General features: G+C 46.5%; 1 protein-coding gene across 2 annotated transcripts; it reads right to left on the bottom strand.

Annotated features, from left to right (window-relative positions):
* Positions 1-249: 249 nt before the first annotated feature.
* On the bottom strand, positions 250-24,095 carry NDUFAF6 (NADH:ubiquinone oxidoreductase complex assembly factor 6). 2 transcript variants are annotated; one of them, XM_066578353.1, is made up of 9 exons: positions 23,938-24,095; positions 20,937-21,036; positions 11,330-11,452; positions 10,747-10,803; positions 8,013-8,115; positions 6,353-6,486; positions 4,675-4,776; positions 3,125-3,181; positions 250-391 (listed from the first exon to the last, which is right to left on the bottom strand). In XM_066578353.1, exons 1-9 carry the CDS (start codon positions 24,048-24,050, stop codon positions 263-265), a joined length of 918 nt encoding a protein of 305 aa, XP_066434450.1. In that variant the 5' UTR covers positions 24,051-24,095; the 3' UTR covers positions 250-262. The 2 variants fall into 2 exon arrangements, with proteins under 2 accessions (XP_066434450.1, XP_066434451.1); XM_066578354.1 differs by having other exon boundaries at positions 24,053-24,074.
* Positions 24,096-24,100: the final 5 nt, after the last annotated feature.

Below are 24,100 nucleotides of genomic sequence, written 5' to 3'. Positions count from 1 at the left end.
ACAGATTGGTTGCTGCGTTACATCCCATCACCATACCCACCCCATTGTAGTCTGCCAGCTCTACACCTCTTGATATTGCGATGGCTTCTCTGCTGGGATATGCCTGTGTGATACCCTCCTTTAGAGCTAATGTTCACCCATCATGGTGAGCTTACGTTCTATCTATAATATATAACCCTGTCTGTAAGTATGTGTTCTCAGAGCATTCCTAGGGTAGATGAATGAGAAGGTATAGGAGACAACTTTTTAATAAAAATATATTTTAATAGTTTTTCCTCCAGGATTGAATATATAAGGACAATGGCAGCCAGGTATCGCGCCTTTGTAAGCTTGGATGGAATATATTGAAATCTGACTTCCGCAGTCTTTTTAAGTAACCGTCCAAGGGAACCTGAAAAAATGAGACAAGTTCTGTTCATGAGTATAAAAGTACATATAACGTACAGTGCATTATCCCTTATGAGAATATTAACCCCCCGCAGTCTGGGTCGGGCTCTGTTCACTCTGCAGGAAAAGGGCGTTACAGTTTAGGATGAACAGAACTCATTCTGCAACTGCTTCTCCGGTGATACCAGGGCTACCAACATGCTTTTGGGGTCATTTGGAAGCCAAGATTCTCGGCATGTTGGTAGCCCTTACAGAACCGGAGTTACAGACATTTAAAGTAGAATGAGCTTTGTTCATCCTAAAATGTAATGTCCAAAATAGCCATTTTCTGATCACCTTGCTTACCCTAAAACTGGAATGAATTAAAAAAAAAAAAAAAAAAGCTAAAACAAAAATCTATATCTCAGACTGGTACAAATTGTCCCACAAAAAAGACCCAATACCGCACTGATGACTGCAAAATAATAATACTCTGGTCCTGGAATGTAGTGCCATGCAAGGTATTTTATGAAGAAAAAAAAAAAAGTTTATATTTCCCAAAAAGTCCCAAGACATATTAAAACCCTCTATAAAATTTGGTGTCATAATCATAATGAGCCGCAGAATATAAGGTTAAATAATAATTTATATCACACTGTAAATGCCAATAAAATAAATTGGGGGGAAAAAAATGGTGAAATAGCATTTTCCATTGCAACTAGCAAAATCTATTATAAAAGCTAATGAATACATTACATGTACCAGCAATTAGTTCCTATAAGAACTAAAACTTATCCTGTAAAATACTAGGTGTCCTACAGCTACACTGATGGAAATAAAAGTCATGACCGCTGGAACACATAAGGGGAAACTATTTACTGGCTGTGAAGGCTAAAATTATTTGTCAATAATGGCTTAAAAATGCACTTAAGGCAACCGCGTTCGCCCGCCTGCAGACGGCAGGAAATTCTGCGGCTGGATTTCCAGCGAAATTTCCGCCCATGGAAGCTGTCATAGGATTGCGTTAGAAAACGCAATCCTAAGCAGACGGCCGCGATTTGGCCGCGCGAAATCTCGCACCGCAAACAAATCGCGGCATGCCCTTAAAATAGAGTATGAGAATGGGTTCCTCATTTTGTTCCGGATGTTTTGATATATATTATGTATGGTTTTGGATTACTGGGCGCATACGGCATCGACTTTGGGTCATTTACTTCTTTATGTATATATATTTATTTTATTCTGTAATTTTTTTTTATTTATTTCTGTAAAATATTTTTTTTACCATCTATGACCCTCATGACTTCATGCAAGATCTCTGGGGGTCATTCACATTTTTTTTTATACACACTTTCCCACTGTAGCTGGGATATCCATTGGAGCAGCATCCACAGGAGCCTCAGTTACAGGGAAAACATCCCCCTGTAATGACAATAGTCACTAACAGAGCTGATCTGGGTCTGCTAGGACCCTGCAGCTCTGCTGTGCCTGGGGATCCCGGTGGTCACATGATCGACAAGTTGGGTAGTGGAAGAAACACTTCCCCTTTCACTTCTTAGTAAATAGTGCTCATTGAGCGCTGTGTACCCTGAGAAGGAGAAGGCAGAAGGGATTAAAAACCGCTTCTCCCTTTTCCTCTGGGTTCTCAGCTGTGACCAACAGCCGACATCCCGTCCTGCTTCTGCTTGATTGCAGCAGCAGAGTGGATACACAGCAGTTTGAATTCACCCTTTTAATTTAAGGCGCAAAGTTGGCTGCAGATATGTGGCAAATTCCAAGGCAAAATGCAATGGTGTGAATTTTGACGTGGCTTTTGCTGCAATATTTGGTGCTGCCTTTCCACTGCGGAAAATCTGTACCAATTCCGCTACTTGTGAACGTACCTTTATGGCAGTTTCAGATGGGCGCATTGTTATATGGCCATATTACGGACTGACATGTAATCACTGACATGTTACAGATGACAATGCAACCGTATGTCAGCAGTATTTCATCACAGTTTGTTCGGCATTTGCTGGCATTAGTTTTATTTTCTATTCATTGGTTTTATTTCCTTATTTCTTACAAATAAGAAGGCGAAAACAGACAATAATAGCGCATTGCAGGTTTTTAAAACACGGCAGTGAAAAATACAAGCACGTGAATAAGTACGCAGGTTTACATTAGCTTCGTATTACAATCTGCAAAATCTGGATTAAATATGGAGTAAAAAGATGCTAATCTGAAAGTGGCCTTAAACGGCCCAAGCTCTGCTAGAATTCATTAACCCCTAAAATTCGCTATATCTAGGCCGGTCTCACACAAACGGATTTTGTATTGCGGAATCTGCAGCCAATGGCATGTACTGAAAGGTATGTATAAAAATGCTTTTTCCTTTCCACTCGCGGAAACTAATCGCGTATTCTGCGAGCGGAGGAATAATTGCAGCTTGCTCCATTTTGTTGCGGATGGCCTCTATTGAAGTCAATGGAGGCCGTCCTAACCGCAGCCCACTGCGGATAGGCTGTGGGTACCCGCGTCTTCGTCTAGCGACAGCGTAGGATGTGCAATCGTTTAGGAAAAAAACTCTGCACTACGCATGACCGACTGTGAACGTCCGTGGTCACCCACAGTACAGAAATAGAAGTTACATGGGGTCGCTGACTGGGGTCACAGACGGATTCTGCTGCGGGAACCCGCATGCGGGTCCAGATCGTTCGTTTGAGCCCGGCCTAATTCTTGGTTAGGTAAAAGGGAAGATAGCAATGCAAATGCTTACTGTGACATTGAATGCAGGAAAGGCAGCTATGTGAACTTTGTTCTGAAAAGATCGAGCCTGAAGGACAAAGAACAGAAGAAGGTGGTAAACATAGGGTTAATTAACTTACGGTGATGAAGTCACAAATTTAATACAGGTAGAAATTTAGCATTAAAAGAAGTCCTATAAACAACATTTATCCCTATTCACAGGATAGGTGATGTTAGATCGCTGGTAAGTCCAATCACAAGAACAAGGACCCCAGTGCGAACGGAGCAGTGGTCACGCCTACGCACCATTGCAGTCACCGTGTATGGGATGGAAAGAGATGACCTAGAAAACCACTCTACTACGGTCATCAATCCTGTAGACTGAAAGGAGCGGTCAGACCCACCAACGATCATACGTTTATCAGCTATTCTGTGGGTAGCTTAAAGTGTTGATTATGAGCCAACCCCTGTAAGTATTAGGACTGTATAAAATAATCACATATCCTCCAACATCAGAAAATATACATGAGCAATTTTTTCCCCCGCATCGCAGTGCAGAAAAAGAAAATCGTGGCATGTCCTAGCTTTGGGCGTTCCATCAGAACATCTCGCCCGTTGTCTTCAACGAGGCTGGAAAACACATTGCACGGCAAAACATGTACACGCGAGTGCGATGCGAGGTTTCCCATTGAAAACCTAGTTGTGCAAAGGCTCATTTTCTGCGGCACGTCCTGTAGTTTCCGTTGGTGCCATTTTGGAATATATGCAACTTTTTCATCGCTTTTTATTGCATTTTTTCCTTGGGGACAGGGTGGCGAAACCCCCCCCCCCCCCCCAAAAAAAAAACAAGAGCATTTCTGGCGTTCTATTTTTTTCTGACGATGTTCATCGTGCGGGGTAAATAATGCGTTACTTTGATAGATCGGACTTTTACGGATGCAGCAATATCAGATATGTATTTTTTTTTATTGATTCATTATTTTATTATAAATATGGCAAAATGTTTCTTTTTTTAACCTTTCATTCCTTTTTTTTTTTTCTCTTTCATTAGTAAAACTTTATTGACCTTATTTTTATTTAATGTTTTAGTCCCCAGAGGGGACCACAACTGGCGATGCTTTGATCGCTTCTACAGTATGATGTAATGCAATACCATTACACTATACTGTGATTTGATGGGCAGTCTAGCAAGCCTCCACACGGGTATAGCTTGATAGACCTTCTGCCATGACAGTCCTGGGGCCTTTCAGAAGGCCCCCAGCTGCCATGACATTCACACTGCGCCCTGCAGTTTCTGAAATGACAGTGACATTTAAAGGGTTAACAGCTTCGATAAACTATGTAGCTCATCCATGCCACGGTTGTTTCATAAACTCCTTGTATCATCAGGGGTTACTTTTGTACCATGTGTATGTGAGCGTATAACGTCTTGTACATTTAAGGTAACGGGGGGCAGTGCCTCCAGGAGTGGCAGGAACGGTCTACTAAAAACACTACAAATAACGTGAAATGACTGGAAACCAAAACGGAACAGCGCAGCTTCCTGCTAGTAAAAGCCGCGGTTTCCATGAGATGACTTACATGTTCCAGGTGTACGTGCGCCTGACTGGCAATATCAAATATGACATCTTTAACGTTTTTCTCCTGGCTGCCTCGGATGAAGTCTTCTTGTGAAGCATCGTGCTGAGAAGTGAAGAATAATAAACACGTCAATCCACTCAGGACTGTGGAACACACACCCAACGCCAAACACGTCTCACAGGCTAAGGACTCCTTCACAAGGGCGCATATGTTTTTACCCATGACAGGGCAACGTATTTGCGCTGTGACCGTATTGACATATTGTACTTTTTGCGCACGCAGGACATGTTCGTTTGCGTGCGGCAGATGAACACACCCCGGTTTAAATGGCCATTTAGCCTAATGAGTTTCAGATGTGTTCTTTTATTTCTATGGAATCGCGCATCCTGTTGCATGCATATTTGCCCGACCCCCATAGACTTCTATTGGGGATCTTTGGTGCACAAATGCGCAGGTAAACACAGGAGGTTTTATTTTTTTTGCACGCAAAAAAAAAAAACAAACAAAAAAAAAAAAAAGGAAAAGGAGAACAAATTCATTGAAGTCAAAGGGTTCTGTGCTCTGCATATTGCAAGCGTTACATTTACGTGCACAAATACGCCAATGTGAAGGAACCCCAAGACCAAATTAGGTCTTATTAGGGCTTCTTTGAACAAGAGCGTTTGTACTGTGTCCGTAAAAGAAAAAAAGAATAAAAATGACATCCATATGTCGCAGATCTGATGCCTTTGTATAGGCTAGGTTCATTTCACCAATTGGACGAGAATAGCGCAGTCTGAATTTTTGTCAGCTGGACCATCGGTTGCCACTATATATGTTGCAACCACCTTTAAGTAAGACACTCTAAGGGGGCCTTCACCCTGGCAAGAAAATTTTGAAAACGCACGATTATGAAAACAATGATTTTTGATGGTTTCATTCTCATTTGCGATATTTTTACTCCTGTGATGCGTCGGGAAAAAAATAATTAAAAAAAATTGCAGCATGTTCTTTCTTTTTGTGATGTCACTCATTGTTTTCAATGGGGGTCGGTGACAGACGTGGCAGGGGATCCCTCCCTTCAACCCTGCAGGGAACTCCCCTCAGCCCTGCGGTGTACTCCCCTTCGGCAGGGGTTAATGGATTCCCTTGTGGGGATGCGAGGCTGTTTTGACATGAAAGTGCCTCACATCCAGCGGTTTCACATGGATTGCGAGGGCGATATAGGGCTGCGAATCACGGCCCGATATCGCCCTCATCAGTGTGAAGCAGCCCTGATGGAGATTTCAGAAAAGTGACTGAGGATGCATTCACACATGGTGGATTTTAGTGCAGACCCATAGCAAATTTCGCCCTGTCAGCTGATGGATTGAAATCTGCTGTGGATCCGCCTCAAAATCCCCACCAGTCCTGCAGATTTTGATGTGGATTTTAGTGCGGAAAATCCAGTTCAAATCTGCGATGTGTGAACGCACCCTAAAGAAAAGCGGATTTCAGGAATTTGGCTCACAGCATTTTAATGAAGCCATTTTTAGTAGTACTGTAAGGTATAGCACAGTCATTATTTTACCTTCATTTAAAGGGGTTGTCCACATTTTACCCCAGCTGATCAGCTCCTCGCTAGGCCAATGTAATAGTGTATGGAGTTAATTGGATAACCTCATTAGGACATGAGAACACAGCTTGATGAATGACTTACAAGAATGCAAATGTCAACAGGAAGGAAGACCTGCCGCTTGCTGCTGTGAAATGGAACAGCCCGTAGACAGGTGATGATGCCTTGTGCTTTACCTATGTGGCTGGCAGCGTGATCTGTGTGAACATCTCGGACGCCTGCAGCACAAGGGAAGAATAACACAGGCTCATTATTTCATGCACGCACATATACAGTATAATAAAATTATATTACATGAGCATATAGCCAATTTCCTAGTTCTAGTTTCCTCGGGGGCGCGGCCTAACGATCAACCCGATTTGGCAGTCCAGAGAACCAAATGGGGGAATTGACTGGCCTACTATTCTCTTATGCCTGCTAAAAACAAATTGCAAACCCAGCAAATCAATTTACCCTAATGCATGGTGAAAAGGTCAGGGGAAACAGGTTGCTCATGTTTAGTTGCCACCAAGCAGTAACGCATTCCCTGCACTAGGATTTGCGCAATACTAGGCACAAACGAACCTATAAGGAGGCAGTTTTTATGCTTGCATTGAAGCAAGAAAAGCACCCGGTGGTCTAATATCATCTACCGGACTCTGAGGTCTAAAATGAATCCCAATGTGCCATATAGCTACCACGGGCCGTACACAACGTTGGTAGATCCTTCCTGTGCCATCTGCTTAAAGAGGACCAGGCAGCTCTGCTGTCATGTCATATTTTAGTAAATACTGGCTTTCCCCATATATCACCTTTTCAGAGACCTCTGTGCTGTTCCCCATTATTCCTGCTGGAAATGTGTGAATAAGAATTGACAACTGGGCGTCACCTTTCTAATTGTCAAAAGGGAGTGTCCCGCTATACTGACGCTGTTACCCCAATCACAAGGGAAATCGTTACAACCAGTTGTCATTTTATTCATACATTACCAGGAGGAATGAGAGAGGAAAAGCATAATACAGCATTCTAAGAAAAGCTGCTTCAGAATCCCTATTATACATAAAATACAAGTATTTACTAAAACAGACATGTCAGAGGTAGCAATGGAAAGAACTATGGAGAACCTCTAAAAATAGTAGTTCCCACTCTGGAAGACATTCAATGGCAGATTATAATAGGGGCGACTATTCTGAGCCTGATGCTCCACGGGGGCCCAAGGCCGCATGAGCCGCTGCTATTATAATCCGCTGACCACTGCTGGTATCAGCTAAACAGTGTTATGTATACTACTACTAGTAATTATTAGGAAATTATAGTAACACAGTAGATCTATTATTTTTTTGACCGAGGCAAACGCAATCTCAATTCTGGCACGGCGCCTCTGCACCAAGCTTGGTTCTGGTATGGCACCTATGTAATAAACCTAGTTCTAAGCATTGTATTTAAAAAGTAAGCTTGCTTCTGGTACCATATATTTTATGCGTTCGATCATTTTAAAACTTTATCCTGGTGGGGGCCACAGTCTTCATACAACCCAAGGACCGTTGTTTCCTTAATCCACCCCTGATTTTTGGGTCACCCTTCCAATTAAATTGCTTCCATGTAATACCATGTTTTCCCTGCAGTAGATTATAAGTGGCTGCCCTTCTGAAACGGGGTTGTCCAGGTGAGACATCCTCAAAAAAGGTGTCATTTTAACACCTACAAAAAGGTAGGGGCTGTTTAGCACACGTTAAATCTGTTGGAAAAAACTTTGCGGACTTACCAAGAGTCTCCAAGGTCAGGTACAGCAATGAGCTTTGGGTGTTTTCTGCATAGGTTTCCAGTTCTTTTATGTTGCGATATGCCCGACTATCCAGGTTCTTCTCCTAGCATCAAAAGAAGAAAAGAAATGGTGCATACATTGTGATGATGATCGCAGGCTTTCCTTCACCTCCATGGCCATTAACAAACAGGTAGCCGCCCCTTACATTATTAGTCAAATTGAGCAGGAGCTTTTGGCCCTAAAATAGTCGCATCTTAGATACCACTGAGACGCAGAGATAGAAAAGTGTTGCAAACAGCGCTATCCAGCTAAAGAGGCTGTCGGATAAAGAGCTAGAGAAATGGAGACCACAGTGTCTCCGTCGCACACATTAAAGCCTATGCTTCCCATCCAGGGTTCTGCCCCCATGCAGTTTTCAGAAAAGAAGACTGAAACGTAAAAACGGGGGTGCAAAGGCAAAAACGTAATATGAAAAGAGCACGAGTATATAAATGCAAGTGGTCAGGTGATGACAAAAGATTACTGAATTTCCTCTGCATATTTTGGGACATGAGATGTAATAGAGCAGCCACTAGGTGGCAGCATTGTTTTACAGTTTAACAATCTACACAGCTATAAAGAACATGGGTGAGAATTTACTAAGGTTTCCTACGCGGTCTTAATGCAAAGTGCATTGGCATACAATGTGACAAACTTAAGATTGTGATGACCTTCTAATAAATTTATTGCATCTTTGCCTGGCCATGCGCCAGAAAAGCAAATCTACGCTTACCATGCGCACTGGCATAAATTATACTAAATCTATTCGGTTGTAGGAGGTTCCTCCCATTAAACACCACCCAACTTATTTTCAGCACCCGTTAATAAAAGACAAGAAGTGCAAGACAGCCTAAAGCTGAAAATTGTTGTGCTAACGCAACGTGCGCCAAAGTCTTTGATTTTGTACACAGTTTTCTGGCTTGCAGCTGATAAAGACTTTGGGATTTTGTGACGTTGACATTTGCTATGCTCCCTATTTTAGCACAACAGACAATGACACTCTCTGCACGGCTGGGAACACCCCATACAGTACACCATATGCCCAGTTTCCCCCAAAATAAGCCCCATCTGCATTACATAGGAAAAAAAAATACTTACCTAGCAGGCTCATTCCGGGTCATCCAGCTGCCTGGAGCTCTGCTGTATGTCCTGCAGTCCTCCTTCACCCACAAAAGATCACTTCCTGGTTACGGGATTCATAAATCCCACCTCTATGAAGTGATGGCTATGATTGGTTCTTGAGCGCTGCTCAGCCAACCAATGCAGTGCTTGATGAACCAATGTGATGGCTATGGTTGGTTCATCCAGCTCTGCTCAGTCAATCAGGGCCATTGCGTTATGGAGGCGGGATTTCTGAGTTAGCCAATTAGTGCCACGGCTTAGGGCATAGGAGCTCCACAGAGCAGCAGGAGGGACCTGAACTAAGCCTGCTAGGCAAGTATAAGACATTCCCCAAAAATAAGACCTAGCCTTCAAACCAGCATCAATTCTTCTAGGTACACTTGCACAGTTTTTGAAGGAACTCGTCAGGGAGATTGTTCCAAACATTTTAGAGAACTAAACACAGCTCTTCTGTGGCTGTCGTCCTGCTTAAATCCTTCTGTCTGTTCATATAATCCCAGACAGACTGATGATGAAATCAGGGGGCCAGATCATCAATTCCAGGACTCCCTGTGCTTCTTAATGCTGAAGACAGTTCTTAATGACATTGTCTGGATGTTTGGCGTTGTTGTCCTGCTGCAAAATAAATTTGGAGCCAATCAGACGCCTCCCTGATACCTCCCTGGTATTACATGATGGATAAGTATCCATCTATATTTCTCAACATTGAGGACACCATTAATGCTGACCAAATCTCCAACTGCATCAGCTGAATTGCAGCCCCAAACTTGCCAGGAACCCCCACCATACTTCACTGCTGCCTGCAGACACTCATTGTCCCACTCTCCACCATACTTCATGCTGCCTACAGACTCATTATTGTACCACTCTCCACCATGCTTCACTGCTGCCTGCAGACACTCATTATTGTATCGCTCTCCACCATGCTTCACTCCTGCCTGCAGACACTCATTGTATCGCTCTCCACCATGCTTCACTCCTGCCTGCAGACACTCATTATTGTACCGCTCTCCACCATGCTTCACTGCTGCCTGCAGACACTCATTATTGTACCGCTCTCCACCATGCTTCACTGCTGCCTGCAGACACTCATTATTGTACCACTCTCCACCATGCTTCACTGCTGCCTGCAGACACTCATTATTGTACCACTCTCCACCATGCTTCACTGCTGCCTGCAGACACTCATTAGTGTACCACACTCCAGCCCTTCGGCAAGAAAATTGCCTTCTGCTACAGCCAAATATTTCACATTTTGACCTGCTGCACAGTTGATAAGTTCGGCCTCTATGTAGAGGGTTTGGCTTTTTAGCCGCAATTCTTCTTTGAAGACCACTTCTGGACAGACTTTTCTAAACAGTACCTGGGTCCCGCTGGTTTTTGCCACTCTTGAGCCGATATCACTGCTGAACATCTTCCAATTTAGAAGGAAGGTAAGTAAACATGATGTGTCTCAGTTGCTGCACTATGTTTCTCCTAATGGAGCCTCAAATGCAGATATGATCCAAGTCTATGCTGCGAACAACTCTGTTTAGTGCAGGAAATCGAGAACAGATGGAATCAGACGACTCACCCTCTCATCAATAACTCTGGTCAACCATCTTTTTGTCAGTTTGTGCTTCTGAACGGCCTAATAAAATAAAACCTTGGTCAATTAGAATACAAGATATTCTTTTTTTTTATATGTACATCTTTATATTGCATTTTGAAAACAATATGGCTTTATTCACACTACTGTTATGGCTTTCCTTCCTTAAAGGGGTTGCCCCACCACAACCTGTTAGCTCCTATACACAAGATGTGGGATATCTTACTGATAGGTGGGGGTCTGACCACTGAGACCCCCACCAATCCCAACAACGAAGTCTCAGCACGTTACAAAGAGTGGGCAGCAGAGGACGCTCATGCCCACTTCCGCTCCATTATTTTCGATGGGAGCATAAGAGATAGCCGAACACTTGAACTTGGCCATCTCCCCCAGCCACAATGACATGGATCGAGCAGAGGTCCACCACCACCACCACCACCACCACCACCACCACCACCCACACTTTGGGATGCGTCGAGGCTATGCTGTCCGGATTGGTGGAGGTCCTAGTGGCTGGTCCTGTGGATAGGGACTAACCATCTGTGACCAGAATGGGAAATGAAGATACCTTGGACAGTTCAAGTGCTACAGGGTGATGTGGAGGTTTCTCGTTGTATATCTCATCAACAGACTCCCTCCAGAACTGCATCCGCATCAGTCCGAGGTTCTTCTGAGACACCGAATCTTTCACCTTGAGAGAGAGAGAAAAAAGACAAAGAAAAAAACAAACAAAAAAAACAAAACAGGATTTTTGTTACCTATAGTTAAATCCATTTCTCATCACGTTCATTGAGGGACATGGCAAAACCATGCGCATAGCTCCTGCCACTAGGTAAAGACCAGCTGTACCCTTTCAGCAGTCACTGGGCTAAAGATTGTATGGGCGTGGCTAGCGGATGGCGGGATAGGTCGCATCTTAAGCGAGCTCCCACGTCTCTCTCCTTACCTGCAGCTTAAGAGGCACCATTAAGCGGGCCGAAAACGGTTCCCGGACGCCACATGGGCAAGAAGAAGCCGCCGCGATCCCTGTCCTGCACGCCGGTAGGCAGAAGGAGCGCGCTGGAGAGATTCCTAAGCAGCGGTGGTGAAGCCGCCGCCGCATCCAAGATGGCGCCGGCTCCCATGAGGCTGCAGACACCGGAACAGCCGAGCAGCACAGAGCCACTACAGCCGACTGGAGGGCAGCTGGTAGAAACGGACAGCAGAGACAGACCGGCCAGAATCAAGCACCGTGTGGGGGGAAGCCCACAGAGCCACAATGCTGCAGAGCAGACATCACAGGAGGAGGATGCCAGAAACAGAGGAACTGTGAGTACACCAGAGAGCAGCCCCTGCTCAAAACATGGCTCCCCCCAACCCACAAGGCAGTCTCCCATAGCTGATGAGGGTGATAGCTCAGCATGGCACCACTCCCCTGCATACAGCACTGCAAGCAGCCCACTACAAATGAGATCTAATGGCTCTCCTGAAAAAATAAGTGAAGAAGCTTGGAAGAGCCGCATTATGGCCATACCAACAAAAAATGAACTGAATGAATTCTTTAAGAGATTAGAGACATCTAACAAAAAAGCCCTAGAGAATATCCATAATGATATACAGCACCTAGGCCGCAGAATATTACAAGTTGAGGAGGTCCAGGAGGGTGCGGCGGCCATTTTAGAAACACACAGACAGGCCATTCAAGCACAAGCTGACCAAATTGCCGGTATTATTATACATCTTGATGACTTAGAAAACCGAAACCGGCGTAATAACCTGCGAATAAGGGGCCTCCAAGAGGAAATAGAGGGGCAGCACCTGGACTCTTGGGCGCAATCCTTTTTCCAGCAACTACTAAACCACAAAGCAGAGGACATGATCGAAATAGATCGGATCCACAGGGCCCTCGGGCCAAAACATGCTGACCCCAAAAGACCAAGAGATGTAATCTGCAGAGTGCATTTCTTTAGAGACAAAGACGCAATCCTGCGAAAAGCCAGGGAAAGAGGGGATTTACAGCATGATGGTAGACCCATAATCCTTCTACAGGACCTAGCACGACATATGTTGCGGATGATAGGCGCCCTAAGACCCCTACTGACAGCCCTGAAAGATAAAGGAATACCTTACAGATGGGGGTTTCCTTTTTCCCTAACAGCCAGAAAAGATGGGAAGTCCGCCGTGTTCCGATCAATCGGAGACCTACCCAACTTTCTGGGTACCATCCAACTACCCATGATAGCACTGCCGGACTGGCCCACGGTCCCGGCTCCCACGGCACAAGAGCAGTGGCAGAGTGCACACCCCAAAACAAGACGGGAGAAGCAAAAGACGACGGACAGAAACACCTGACTCTATTGCGGGATTCCCCCACTCATCATGCAGCAGTGTATGGCCCACCGTACATGTTCGTTACATATGTATAGCTACACACCTGACCCACCCGGGAAGTAGTAATGTAAACTGCATGATCATCAACCCCTGCCGATTTATCTGTGCTGTCGGAGGAAGGCGATGAGCCCAGCTAGAGATGCTACTCTGGGAGAGCAGAACGGCTCACCCCACGGGAACCGTGAAACGGACGCTATCCGAGACTCTAATATGGAATATCATCCCAAGTTTTATGATGATAGAGTTTTAGTTAAAATTGTTGTTTTTCTCTTCTAGATTGCAAATGATGACCGGTGCCTCGAGAGCTTTAGACCAGGGCCCAATGAGGGTCTGTAGCACTATCAAAAGGGTCGCGTCCAGGGGGAGGCGTGGGGGCTCGGCACTTGTCTTGGCCGGTACCTTCACGTCCCCACACAGGGCGACCAGTCACACGTAGTGTGAATGCTGGTAGCGCGCATGCCAGCAGTTCTCCCTGAAAATGTACGCAGTAGTTGGATACTGCGCAAGGTTCCATCTGATGAACGTTTTTCTTTCTTTCTCTTCTCAATTCCACCTTTCCTCTCTCTGCCTAACCTACTCCCTTCCCCTCACCCTGACCCGACTGGCCTGCAACCATTAGCTGATAAAACCTATCCTATTCCCGTAGAGATTAATGGCTGACATCACTTTCTGCACCTTTAATGCTAGAGGGTTGAATGGGCCTGCCAAGAGGGGGCAGATCATGGATCACTTCCACTGAAAAGGGATCATGGTTGTTTTCTTCCAGGAGACCCATTTTCAGGATACCAAAATACCTAAATGTAGATACCGCCACTATACCACTTGGCACCATAGCCCACACCTGGCCGGATAAAAAGGCGGGGGGCGGCACATCCATAGTAATTCATAAAAATCTTCCGCACAGATTACTCTCTTTAGAAACGGATAAAAATGGGAGATATGTGTTTCTAAAAATCCAAGTGAATAATGATATAATAACACTTGCTAACGTTTACTTTCCCAATCAGGACCATGCTCCAGTCTGGGGGTCCTTGACCGGGGGAAATGCCGAAAGAGCAAATCTCACGTGGCGACTTAATGATAATTTAATGGAGGATGGAGCTTGTCTGCAGGACATTCAGCAATCAATAGAATCCTTCATAGAAATACATAAAAATGACACTACACCCGCACCCACTAAATGGGAGGCCCTAAAATGTGTCCTTAGAGGGATCTTTCTATCACACTGGGCACGACTAAAAAAGATGAGGACTGCCAAACTAGAAGAGCTATTGACGCAGCTCAATGGCCTAGAAACATTTAATAAAAACGCACCCACAGATAGCACGGCAGCAGAAAGATCTACAACTAGAATTAAAATCCTACGTATTCTAGACCAGGCGTCACTATGCCGTAGAGACAAATTCAAGGGACTACACTATGAACTCGGGAATAAATGCGATAAGGGGTTAGCAAGGGCCCTCAACCCCAGAGAAACACAGACATATGTTTTCGAGGTCCACAAGCCTGGGAAGGGGATGGTCCACAACAACACAGAGATCCTAGAGAGCTTCCATACGTTTTACCAGGAACTCTACAACCTAGAGGGGAACTCAAGAGACCCCAAGGACAACCTTGATACAGAAAAAAACGAATATGTGACTGAAAATTTCCTCACTCGCATAACGAGCGAGGAGGCAGGGGCCCTAGAAGAGGATTTCACGCTCCAAGAATTAAAAGAAGCAATCACTACATTAAAAATCGGAAAGAGTCCGGGACCGGATGGCCTAACACCCCGCTTTTATAAAATTTGTATGGAGAAACTGGCCCCTTTGATGCTGGAGGCGTTTAATGCAGTCTCCAGATCATGTCCCTTCCCGGCACAGGCCCTACAGGCGACTATCACGGTCCTCCCTAAGCCAGGCAAGAACCTGTCCTGTTGCGGGAGTTACAGACCAATTTCTCTACTCAATATAGATACCAAACTATTTGCTAAATTATTAGCGAGCCGATTAAAAGCACATATACCCAACCTGATACACGGTGACCAGGTGGGCTTTGTGCCGGGAAGGGAAGCAGGAGATAATACAGTTAGGACCTTAGCCCTGATCTCGAGAGCAGTCGAGTCTGGTACGCCATTGTGTTTGCTGTCCATTGACGCTGAAAAAGCGTTTGACAGGGTTGACTGGGGATTCCTGGAGATGACCCTAAAGCAAGTAGTGCTTGGCCCCAGATTCCTGGGGTGGATCAAAGCACTATACAACAACCCGACAGCAAGGATAAGGGTAAACGGCAGACTCTCACAGCAAGTGCGGATCGGAAACGGCACGAGACAGGGCTGTCCCTTATCTCCCTACCTATACATTCTGGTAATGGAGACACTGGCGAATGCACTCAGAGCCAATCCCAGCATCAGAGGGGTGCAGGTAGCAAAAAACGAACAAACAGTCGCCTTATACGTCGACGACTTACTATTATACCTCTCGAACCCAAGAGTGGCCCTCCTCTGCGTGCTCAAAGAATTCCGTAAATTTGGCAAAGTGTCCAACTTTAAGGTAAACTTAAACAAATCAGAAATCCTAAACGTCAATATCCAATACACCGAAGAGGCAGTCCTGAGGGCATCTTTCCCATTCAGATGGAAGAAGGAAGGGATTAAATATTTGGGCATAAACATTACCCCCAAAATGGAAGACCTGTTTCAAAAAAATTACCAACCACTAATAACAAAACTAGAAGAAGACCTAGACAGGTGGCGCATTGCGCCCCTCTCTTGGTTCGGCAGGATTAGTTCAATAAAGATGAATGTCCTTCCCAGATTTCTGTATGTACTGCAGACTGTGCCCATTCGTCTCCCGAGGACCTACATGAATAGAATTAGGAGAATGATGATGAGATTTATCTGGGGCGGCAGGAAACCTAGGCACAGCTGGAAGGCCCTCACAGGGCCAAGAGACAGAGGAGGTATGGGGGTACCAAATATCTCGCTCTATTATAGAGCAACGCTGACCCGGCGTATACAGGAGTTAACACATAGCGGGACACAGAAACGATGGGTAACCATGGAACAAGACTCGGTCCCATACAGGGGAGCAGGCCTTATCTGGATCCCCGGTAGCGGGAAACACAAGAAGTTGGGACTATCTCCATTTACAGAGGAACTGGTCTCAACATGGTTAGGAATGGCCTCCAGAATGGAGTTAATCAAGAGACTGGGACCACTAACCCCACTAGTGGGCAACGCAAACATCCCGACATTCTTTAAGGGCTCACCTCTCGTTAACATGTTAACAGAAAGCCGACCGGGGGACATTCCCAGGGTAAAAGATATGGTCACGGGAGAGGGCCTAAAAACCCTGGGGGAGATCTTGGAGGGTCGGGGATCCCCAGCTGGAGCATGGTATCAGTACCTCCAATTATGCCACTATGTTAGATCCCTGGGAGGCATTAGGCTGCTGGGATCAGCACCCACAGCGTTTGAAAACCAATTTGTCCTCAACCCGAAAACAAAAAGCAAAATCACCGACCTCTATCGCTATATGGTTGAGGCGGATACTGGGAGGTGTGGGATAGTCCTAGAGAGAGAGTGGGCAAGGGAACTGGGTCACTCACCCCCCGAGGAGGATTGGAGGAAAGCCTACATCCTAACGCATAAACTGAACATCTCAAGCAAATTCCAAGAACTGAACTATAAGATCCTGACGAGATGGTATAAAACACCAGAGCGGCTGGCCAGAATTTTCCCCCAGTACTCGGATACCTGCTGGAGATGTCTCATGGAGAAAGGCACATATACTCACATCTGGTGGTCGTGCCCGATGATTGGTCCCCTCTGGCAGGAAGTAGGAGCCTTGTACTCCTGGGTCAGCAGGAAAACTATCCAGCTAACGCCAGAAATGGCGCTATTGTCAATGTTTCAGGGATCCCTGGCGAGAGCTAAGAGATCTCTGTTGAGGTTCTTTATATTAGCGACTCGACAAGTGATCCCGCTGATGCGGAAGGTACCGTCGACCCCCACCAGGCTGATGTGGACAGAAAAACTAGATGAGATTGGATACATGGAGGAATTGTGCGCCAGAGACGAAATGCGCCTCAAACACTTAATGATCTGGAGCACTTGGACCTCACAGCGTGAGGTGGTGGAGATCTCCAATTGGGTTACGAACGGATCAATTCCTGTCCCCAGGACCCAGCCACTCCAGGACGACTAGAGGCACAAAAAAAAAAAAAAAAAACAGATTTGAAGGGAAAGGATTGTCAGGTCAGATCCCCCCACCCTCCAACCCCATCTACCCGTCTTACACTACTCTTCTAATTTTATTTCTCTCTCACTCTTTACCCCACTCTAGACTCTACTAGAGCAATATCTGATAATTGTACCACCTATTACATTAAGTTGATAATACTAAATGGTTCATAGAATACTTTAAGGTATATTGTTCCTGATTGCAACCAAGAACCAGACGGAAGGTAGTTAATAACGGTTTATTGTTAATAATATAAGATTGTTTGATGCTGCAATACGGCCAGAGCTATTGGCCCTGATGACACATGCTTTATTTCTGTTAAAGATGAAAATTGAATAAAAACATTTTGAACCATAAATAAGATTGTACATAAGCAATAGGAGAGAAGACATTAAACAAAGTAAAATAATACCGACCATAACCAGAACACAATAGTTCTCGGTAAGAGCCAGGCCAGCTTGAGGAAACCTTTTTTGAGAAAACATCACCAGATGTAGAAAAGAATAAACAACTGGGTGGGTGTTGTGTCCCCCAATGAACGATACAAGTACGGTAAGTGAAAAAAAGTCTGTTTTCTCATCCGTGTCATTGGGGGACACAGAAGACCTTGGGGTATTCAAAAGCAATACCCAAGGGATGGGACAAAGAAAAATGTGGTATGGTCAGCCTGTTGCCAGTGGGCTGGTCCCCCGGGGGCTGTCAAGTAATGCTTTCAGTAGGACATAGAGATAATGAAGGCTGGGAAGCGTTACGATCACTAGGAAGGCAGAAGAAGTTGCTGATTGTCAAGAAAGCCCTTGCAAATTTAGTAGGGTCGTATCAATGATGGAGGGTGCTACCCTTGTCCTTTAATAGGTACGCCCGGCTGAAAACCGATATAGACAGACTACCCGGTGATAGGTACAGTCAGAGACATGCTTGCCAAGGACAACCAATTTGTGTAGATGCTGGAGGAAGAGACAGATTCGGTCTGCAAGGGGTTACAGAGAAAATGAGAAAGGCAGAAGAGGAAAGTTCTGCGTGTTCTCCGGTTTGCGACTGGAAACTACGATCACGGGTGAACCAGGGGTGAAAAAGATTCCATCTTGACCTTCTCCAGAATAGCAGGATCCATGCTCCGGACTGCTCTGTTCTCGACGATTGTCGCTGGCCCTCCGAATACCTGCCCTTAGGTGTAGAAGGTCAGGAGAGATGTAACTTGGAACTAAGTTTGTCACTGTATGCTGAATGCCACCGATATGGCAACAGCAAGGTATTTTTGTGGTTGTGTGCCAGGTTCACTAGGTAAGCAACTGGCGCAGTCTGCTTCGAGTGGTGTGGAGCAGAGAATAAACTAAGTAGGTCTGGTGTTTGGAGGACAGAGGGGTGCCAAAAACTTAGATGATGATCTGAAGGCAGGATTCTTGTGGGATCCATTCCAGGATAGAAGGGAATGACCAGGATCTACATCGAAACATAATAGTCCCCTCGGAGAAGAACGAGGCTCAATGGAATGTCATACTGGCGCTGGATAGGAGCCGCGAGTGTAGTGGTCGTGCGGGACCGAAGTGTAGTCAGAAGACAGCTGGAGCTCGTCAACAGGTAGTCATGTTTACAGTACCAATGGATGAGGCAGGAAGCGTAGTCAGATGGAAACCAGGAGTAGTCACTAGGTAGTCACGTTTGCAGTACCAATGGATGAGGCAGGAAGCATAGTCAGATGGAAGCCAGGAGTCGTTACCGGGTAGTCACGTTTGCAGTATAAATGGATGAGGCAGGAAGCGTAGATAGATGGAAGCCAGGAGTAGTTATCAGGTAGTCACATTTGCAGGAGAGGAGCAGGTTTAGGAGGTGACGCTTGATCAAGGCAAAGAGCACAATAATCACGCAATGCAGGAGTTTCAGGCCCAGGCTTTTATAGGAAGTCCTAATCAGGAACAGGCGGAGCTAGAACAAGGGCTGGATAGTAGGATCTGCAAAACAAGGTCAAAATATGCAGAGGGATTTGTCTAAATGCCTGGAGAGCTCAATAAGAAGGGCTACTGCTTGGAGTGCAGGAGGTTCCTGACTCAAGTCCTGACACTCAGGATACTGCTAGAGTATGTTCTATTGTAATGTTATAAAGAATCCAGCAGTAAGATATGCAGCCTGCTGTTTGGGTAGGAGGAAATGAAGCAGCCATACGGTTAAGAGCATAGCTTAAACGTGTGAGATACAGAGCTGGGCAGTAGTAGCTGGGCAGTAAAACCGTTCTTGCCTTATAGGAGATGACAAGGTTACTTACCAGTCGTGGGGCATCTGCTGCTTGGGATCCTTGCCGATCAGATGATCTCAGGGCCCGCTACCAGTACATACTGGAAGCAGATAGCGCTGTCCAAGTTGTAGCAGCTTTGTTTGCTACTGCAGTCATGAATTCAATGGGAGCTGTGCCTGTAGTACCAAATCACCATTACCAGTGGAAAATACTGGGAGTAATGCGCGACCTGAAGAACATGCAAGTAAGCGAAAATACTAGCTCAACTCTGTTAATAGACAGATATGAGATAGATCAATCAACAGAGCAAATTAGACATGTTTCAAGGCAAAGACACCTCTTCCTCACTAATTGCTGCGGACACACATATCCTCTTCTCTGCAATGTTTGACATACATCCATAAAGCCCCTACTACCTCTGAGGTGTGTCCCCAGCATTTACGGAGGAAAAGGGTATCTTCGCCTAGAAATGCATCTATTTTAATGGCACCATCAATAAACAGGTAAATTGAGCTAATATGTTTTCGTACTAGCACATTGCTCAGGTCGCACCTTAAAGGGGTTGTCTCGTGAAAGCAAGTGGGGTTAAGCACTTCTGTATGGCCATATTAATGCACTTTGTAATATACATCGTGCATTAAATATGAGCCATACAGAAGTTATTCACTTACCTTCCCTGCGCTGGCGTCCCCGTCTCCATGGTGCCGACTAATTTCAGCGTCTAATCTCCTGATTAGACGCGCTTGCGCGGAAGGGTCTTCTCCCATCTCTTCGGCCCGGCACGAGCGGCATTCTGGCTCCGCTCCCTTGTACGCGTTATCGCGTAGCTCCGCCCCCGTCACATGTGCCGATTCCAGCCTCCTGATTGGCTGGGGTCTGTCGCTTGGGACACCGATCAATAAGCTGATTGGGCGCCCGCTGACAGCACTCAAATACACAGGGGTCGGAGTGGAAGCAGGATAGTCATCAATAGTATTCACACAGCAGACATATCACTGTAATCAGTGTTACATACACTACCCTCTGGTGTGCTCAGCGAGGACTGCAAAATGATAGGGACAGATTCCTTTTAAGAGTTAAAGGGGACTTGTCATCAGTTTAATGTAGTTTAAGTGTTCCCTGTGTCACAGTTACTGTAATCACATCTACACTGCTCAGTACTGCTGTTACTTCTGAGAGCGTACTAAAGAGAGGAGAGTCTACTGCATGTGTGCAGCTAGCCTACCACTATATACTACCAGAAGTGTACTTCAGCACTAGTGTTCAGAAGTCTAATATCGCCCGGTTAGGGTTGGCTTCCTGAGCAAGTGCCACAACACAGAGATAAGCACAAAAGACTAGAATACCTGTGATAGTTCTACATTGAAGGCTCGTAGTGCTAAGACTGAATTCCGGGATTCAGGAGGCAGCAGCAGCGTACAGAGAAATCCTTCATAATCTCGTTTCCTGTTAAGAAAAAATAAATAAAAGAAAGAATTCTTACCGATTTCGTAATTTTATGATTTATACAGCAGCATGGAATGTAACCACGATAATCGGTCCTTCTCCCCAAAGCTCGCAATCTATTATCGCTATCCCAGCAACAGAACCCACCTATTATATACAGTATCTACAGTAAGACCCGTCCGCCACCGGATGCTTTGGAGAGCCTGATAATCCAGCAAATAACCAAATTACAGGACTCAATTAATCAATCCGACCAGTGGGTATCCGGTTCCTTAGCGCCAGCCACGTCCACGGCAGCGCATCTTCGGGCAATCACATAATATCATTAGGTTGCGCCCATCATCATCGGTGCATTTGAGCTCTAGACGACGATACGCTACTGACCCCATAAATGGAGATAGTCACCCAGATTTCCCCAAAACGTAAACAGTTGACCGTTAAGAATTAACAGATTACTCCTCAGGCAGATCCATGCAGATGTCAACTAATCTAGTTGCACTCGAGGTGGGGGAGGGGGGGGGGGTTGGGTTTTAACGCTTTTTGTTTTTTATTTATGTTTTGTTAAATAAGAAAAGTGATAAAAATACAAATAAAAAATATTAAATCTAAAAAATAAAATAGTCCAGACACGGATCCCGCTCAATGACGGGGGGGAAGCTGCGTGCAGATCCGCAGTACGATCGTCGTAAGTTGTTACAGCAGCTTTAGTGGTGTAAAGTTCCGCAGTAGATTCCGCCGTGTGAACGTACCCATTTACACGGGCGATGAGAATTGTGCCCAAGATTCTTTATCCGTGTGCGGGACACCACACATCCTATTCTCATGTGAGCGCGCACACAAATAGGACATGCAGCGACTTTGCAAACGCGGACCATAATGTGTACAGGAGCCCGCTCAAACAATGCGCAATAGACGTTAGTGCCGTACGTAGGGTCACCGGCTGGGCTCACAGCCAGAATCCACTGCGGGCCTCCCGATCCAGATGTGTACAGTGTGCATCAGGTAGTCAGGGAAGCAGTGCAGCCATCTTGCCTTCTACAGAACTGGAGGGCCACTTTAAGGATCAGGCAGTTGGATTTCAAATGCCTAACCCAGTGATGGCGAACCTTTTAGCGACAGAGTGCCAAACTGCAACCCAAAACCCACTTATTTATCACAAAGTGCCAACATGTCAGGGGGCGGGGCTTATCACGACGTATGATTTTACCTCCGGACAGGGCCGTTTCAAAACAGACGTGTGTTTTTTTCCTAGCTGGAGCACTGGAGTATCATTGGTGCGGATATTGGATGCCATCCCCCACAGTGGCCCCAGTAGCAATTGCGTCCCCCACTAAAATCGTAGATCAATGTATCAGTTTGTTTTTCTATTAGATTGTAGACTAGAAAGATATAGCATGATGCTGGTATACGTAGTGAAGGGGTTAAACGAAACTTTTTCTATACCAGTATGGGGTAGACAGACAGAAGATAAGAGTCTCCCAGACCCCCCCCACCCCCACCTTGCATTCCTTTTCACTGAATTCATAAGGGTTTCATTGTATGTTATAGTAACGCCTTAGAAGGTGTAACTTATGTTAATCATTTTAGTTTCAGCCTATCATGTATTCTTATTAGTCTTGGAGGTATGTACTTTTGCTGTGATGTCATTTATGGTATATAAACCATATACACCTTCAAATAAATCAGAAATCATCTGATACCGCACAGGCTGGTGTGATTTGTATTTCCCCTGCGTCCAGACGTCTAAACAAGATCTGGGATCATCTTCTCCTTGATAAACACATAAATTCTCCTTACACTCCCACAGTAGCCCCAGTAGAAACTGCGATGCCCCCCACAGTGGCCCCAGTAGAAACTGCGATGCCCCCCACAGCGGCCCCAGTAGAAACTGCGATGCCCCCCCACAGCGGCCCCAGTAGAAACTGCGATGCCCCCCCACAGCGGCCCCAGTAGAAACTGCGATGCCCCCCCACAGTGGCCCCAGTAGAAACTGCGATGCCCCCCCACAGTGGCCCCAGTAGAAACTGCGATGCCCCCCCACAGCGGCCCTAGTAGAAACTGCGAACCCCCCCCCCCAGCGGCCCCAGTAGAAACTGCGAATCGCCCCCACAGTGGCCCCAGTAGAAACTGCGATCCCCCCACAGTGGCCCCAGTAGAAACTGCGAACGCCCCCTCCGCGCACGCTCCCCTCTGCTCTACCTGACGGGCTCCGCGCACCCTCCCCTCTGCTGGACCTGACCGGCTCCGCGCACCCTCCCCTCTGCTGGACCTGACCGGCTCCGCGCACCCTCCCCTCTGCTGGACCTGACCGGCTCCGCGCACCCTCCCCTCTGCTGGACCTGACCGGCTCCGCGCACCCTCCCCTCTGCTGGACCTGACCGGCTCCGCGCACCCTCCCCTCTGCTGGACCTGACCGGCTCCGCGCACCCTCCCCTCTGCTGGACCTGACCGGCTCCGCGCACACTCCCCTCTGCTGGACCTGACCGGCTCCGCGCACACTCCCCTCTGCTGGACCTGACCGGCTCCGCGCACACTCCCCTCTGCTCTACCTGACCGGCTCCGCGCACACTCCCCTCTGCTCTACCTGACCGGCTCCGCGCACACTCCCCTCTGCTCTACCTGACCGGCTCCGCGCACACTCCCCTCTGCTCTACCTGACCGGCTCCGCGCACACTCCCCTCTGCTCTACCTGACCGGCTCCGCGCACACTCCCCTCTGCTCTACCTGACCGGCTCCGCGCACACTCCCCTCTGCTCTACCTGACCGGCTCCGCGCACACTCCCCTCTGCTCTACCTGACCGGCTCCGCGCACACTCCCCTCTGCTCTACCTGACAGGCTCCGCACACACTCCCCTCTGCTCTACCTGACCGCCTCCGCGCACACACTCCCCTCCATTGTACCTGACCAGCTCTGCACAGTACGTGGCAGCGGATGCAGCCGTCTGGCCGCTCTTCCCCCTGCTGTTGTAATGAATCCCAGGCGCATTGGAGCGCAGCGCCGCCAGCAGAGCCATACCAATGTCACCCAGGGGGAGGGGCGTGACGCCTGCCGCCTACTGGCGGA

This window comes from Eleutherodactylus coqui, chromosome 9 (genome assembly GCF_035609145.1).
Source record: "Eleutherodactylus coqui strain aEleCoq1 chromosome 9, aEleCoq1.hap1, whole genome shotgun sequence".
NCBI classification, from domain to species: Eukaryota; Metazoa; Chordata; class Amphibia; order Anura; family Eleutherodactylidae; genus Eleutherodactylus; species Eleutherodactylus coqui.
The sequence above is the reverse complement of the archived record's forward strand: the minus strand, read 5'-3'. Positions and strand labels throughout refer to the sequence as shown.

Coding starts and splice junctions, on each gene's coding strand:
- NDUFAF6 (XM_066578353.1), bottom strand. CDS start 24,050: ATGGCTCTGCTGGCGGCGCTGCGCTCCAATGCGCCTGGGATTCATTAC. Junction 21,037..23,937: donor TACTGTGCAGAGCTGGTCAG/GTACAATGGAGG, acceptor TTTTCTTAACAG/GAAACGAGATTATGAAGGAT. Junction 10,804..11,329: donor TAGCACTTGAACTGTCCAAG/GTATCTTCATTT, acceptor TTATTTTATTAG/GCCGTTCAGAAGCACAAACT.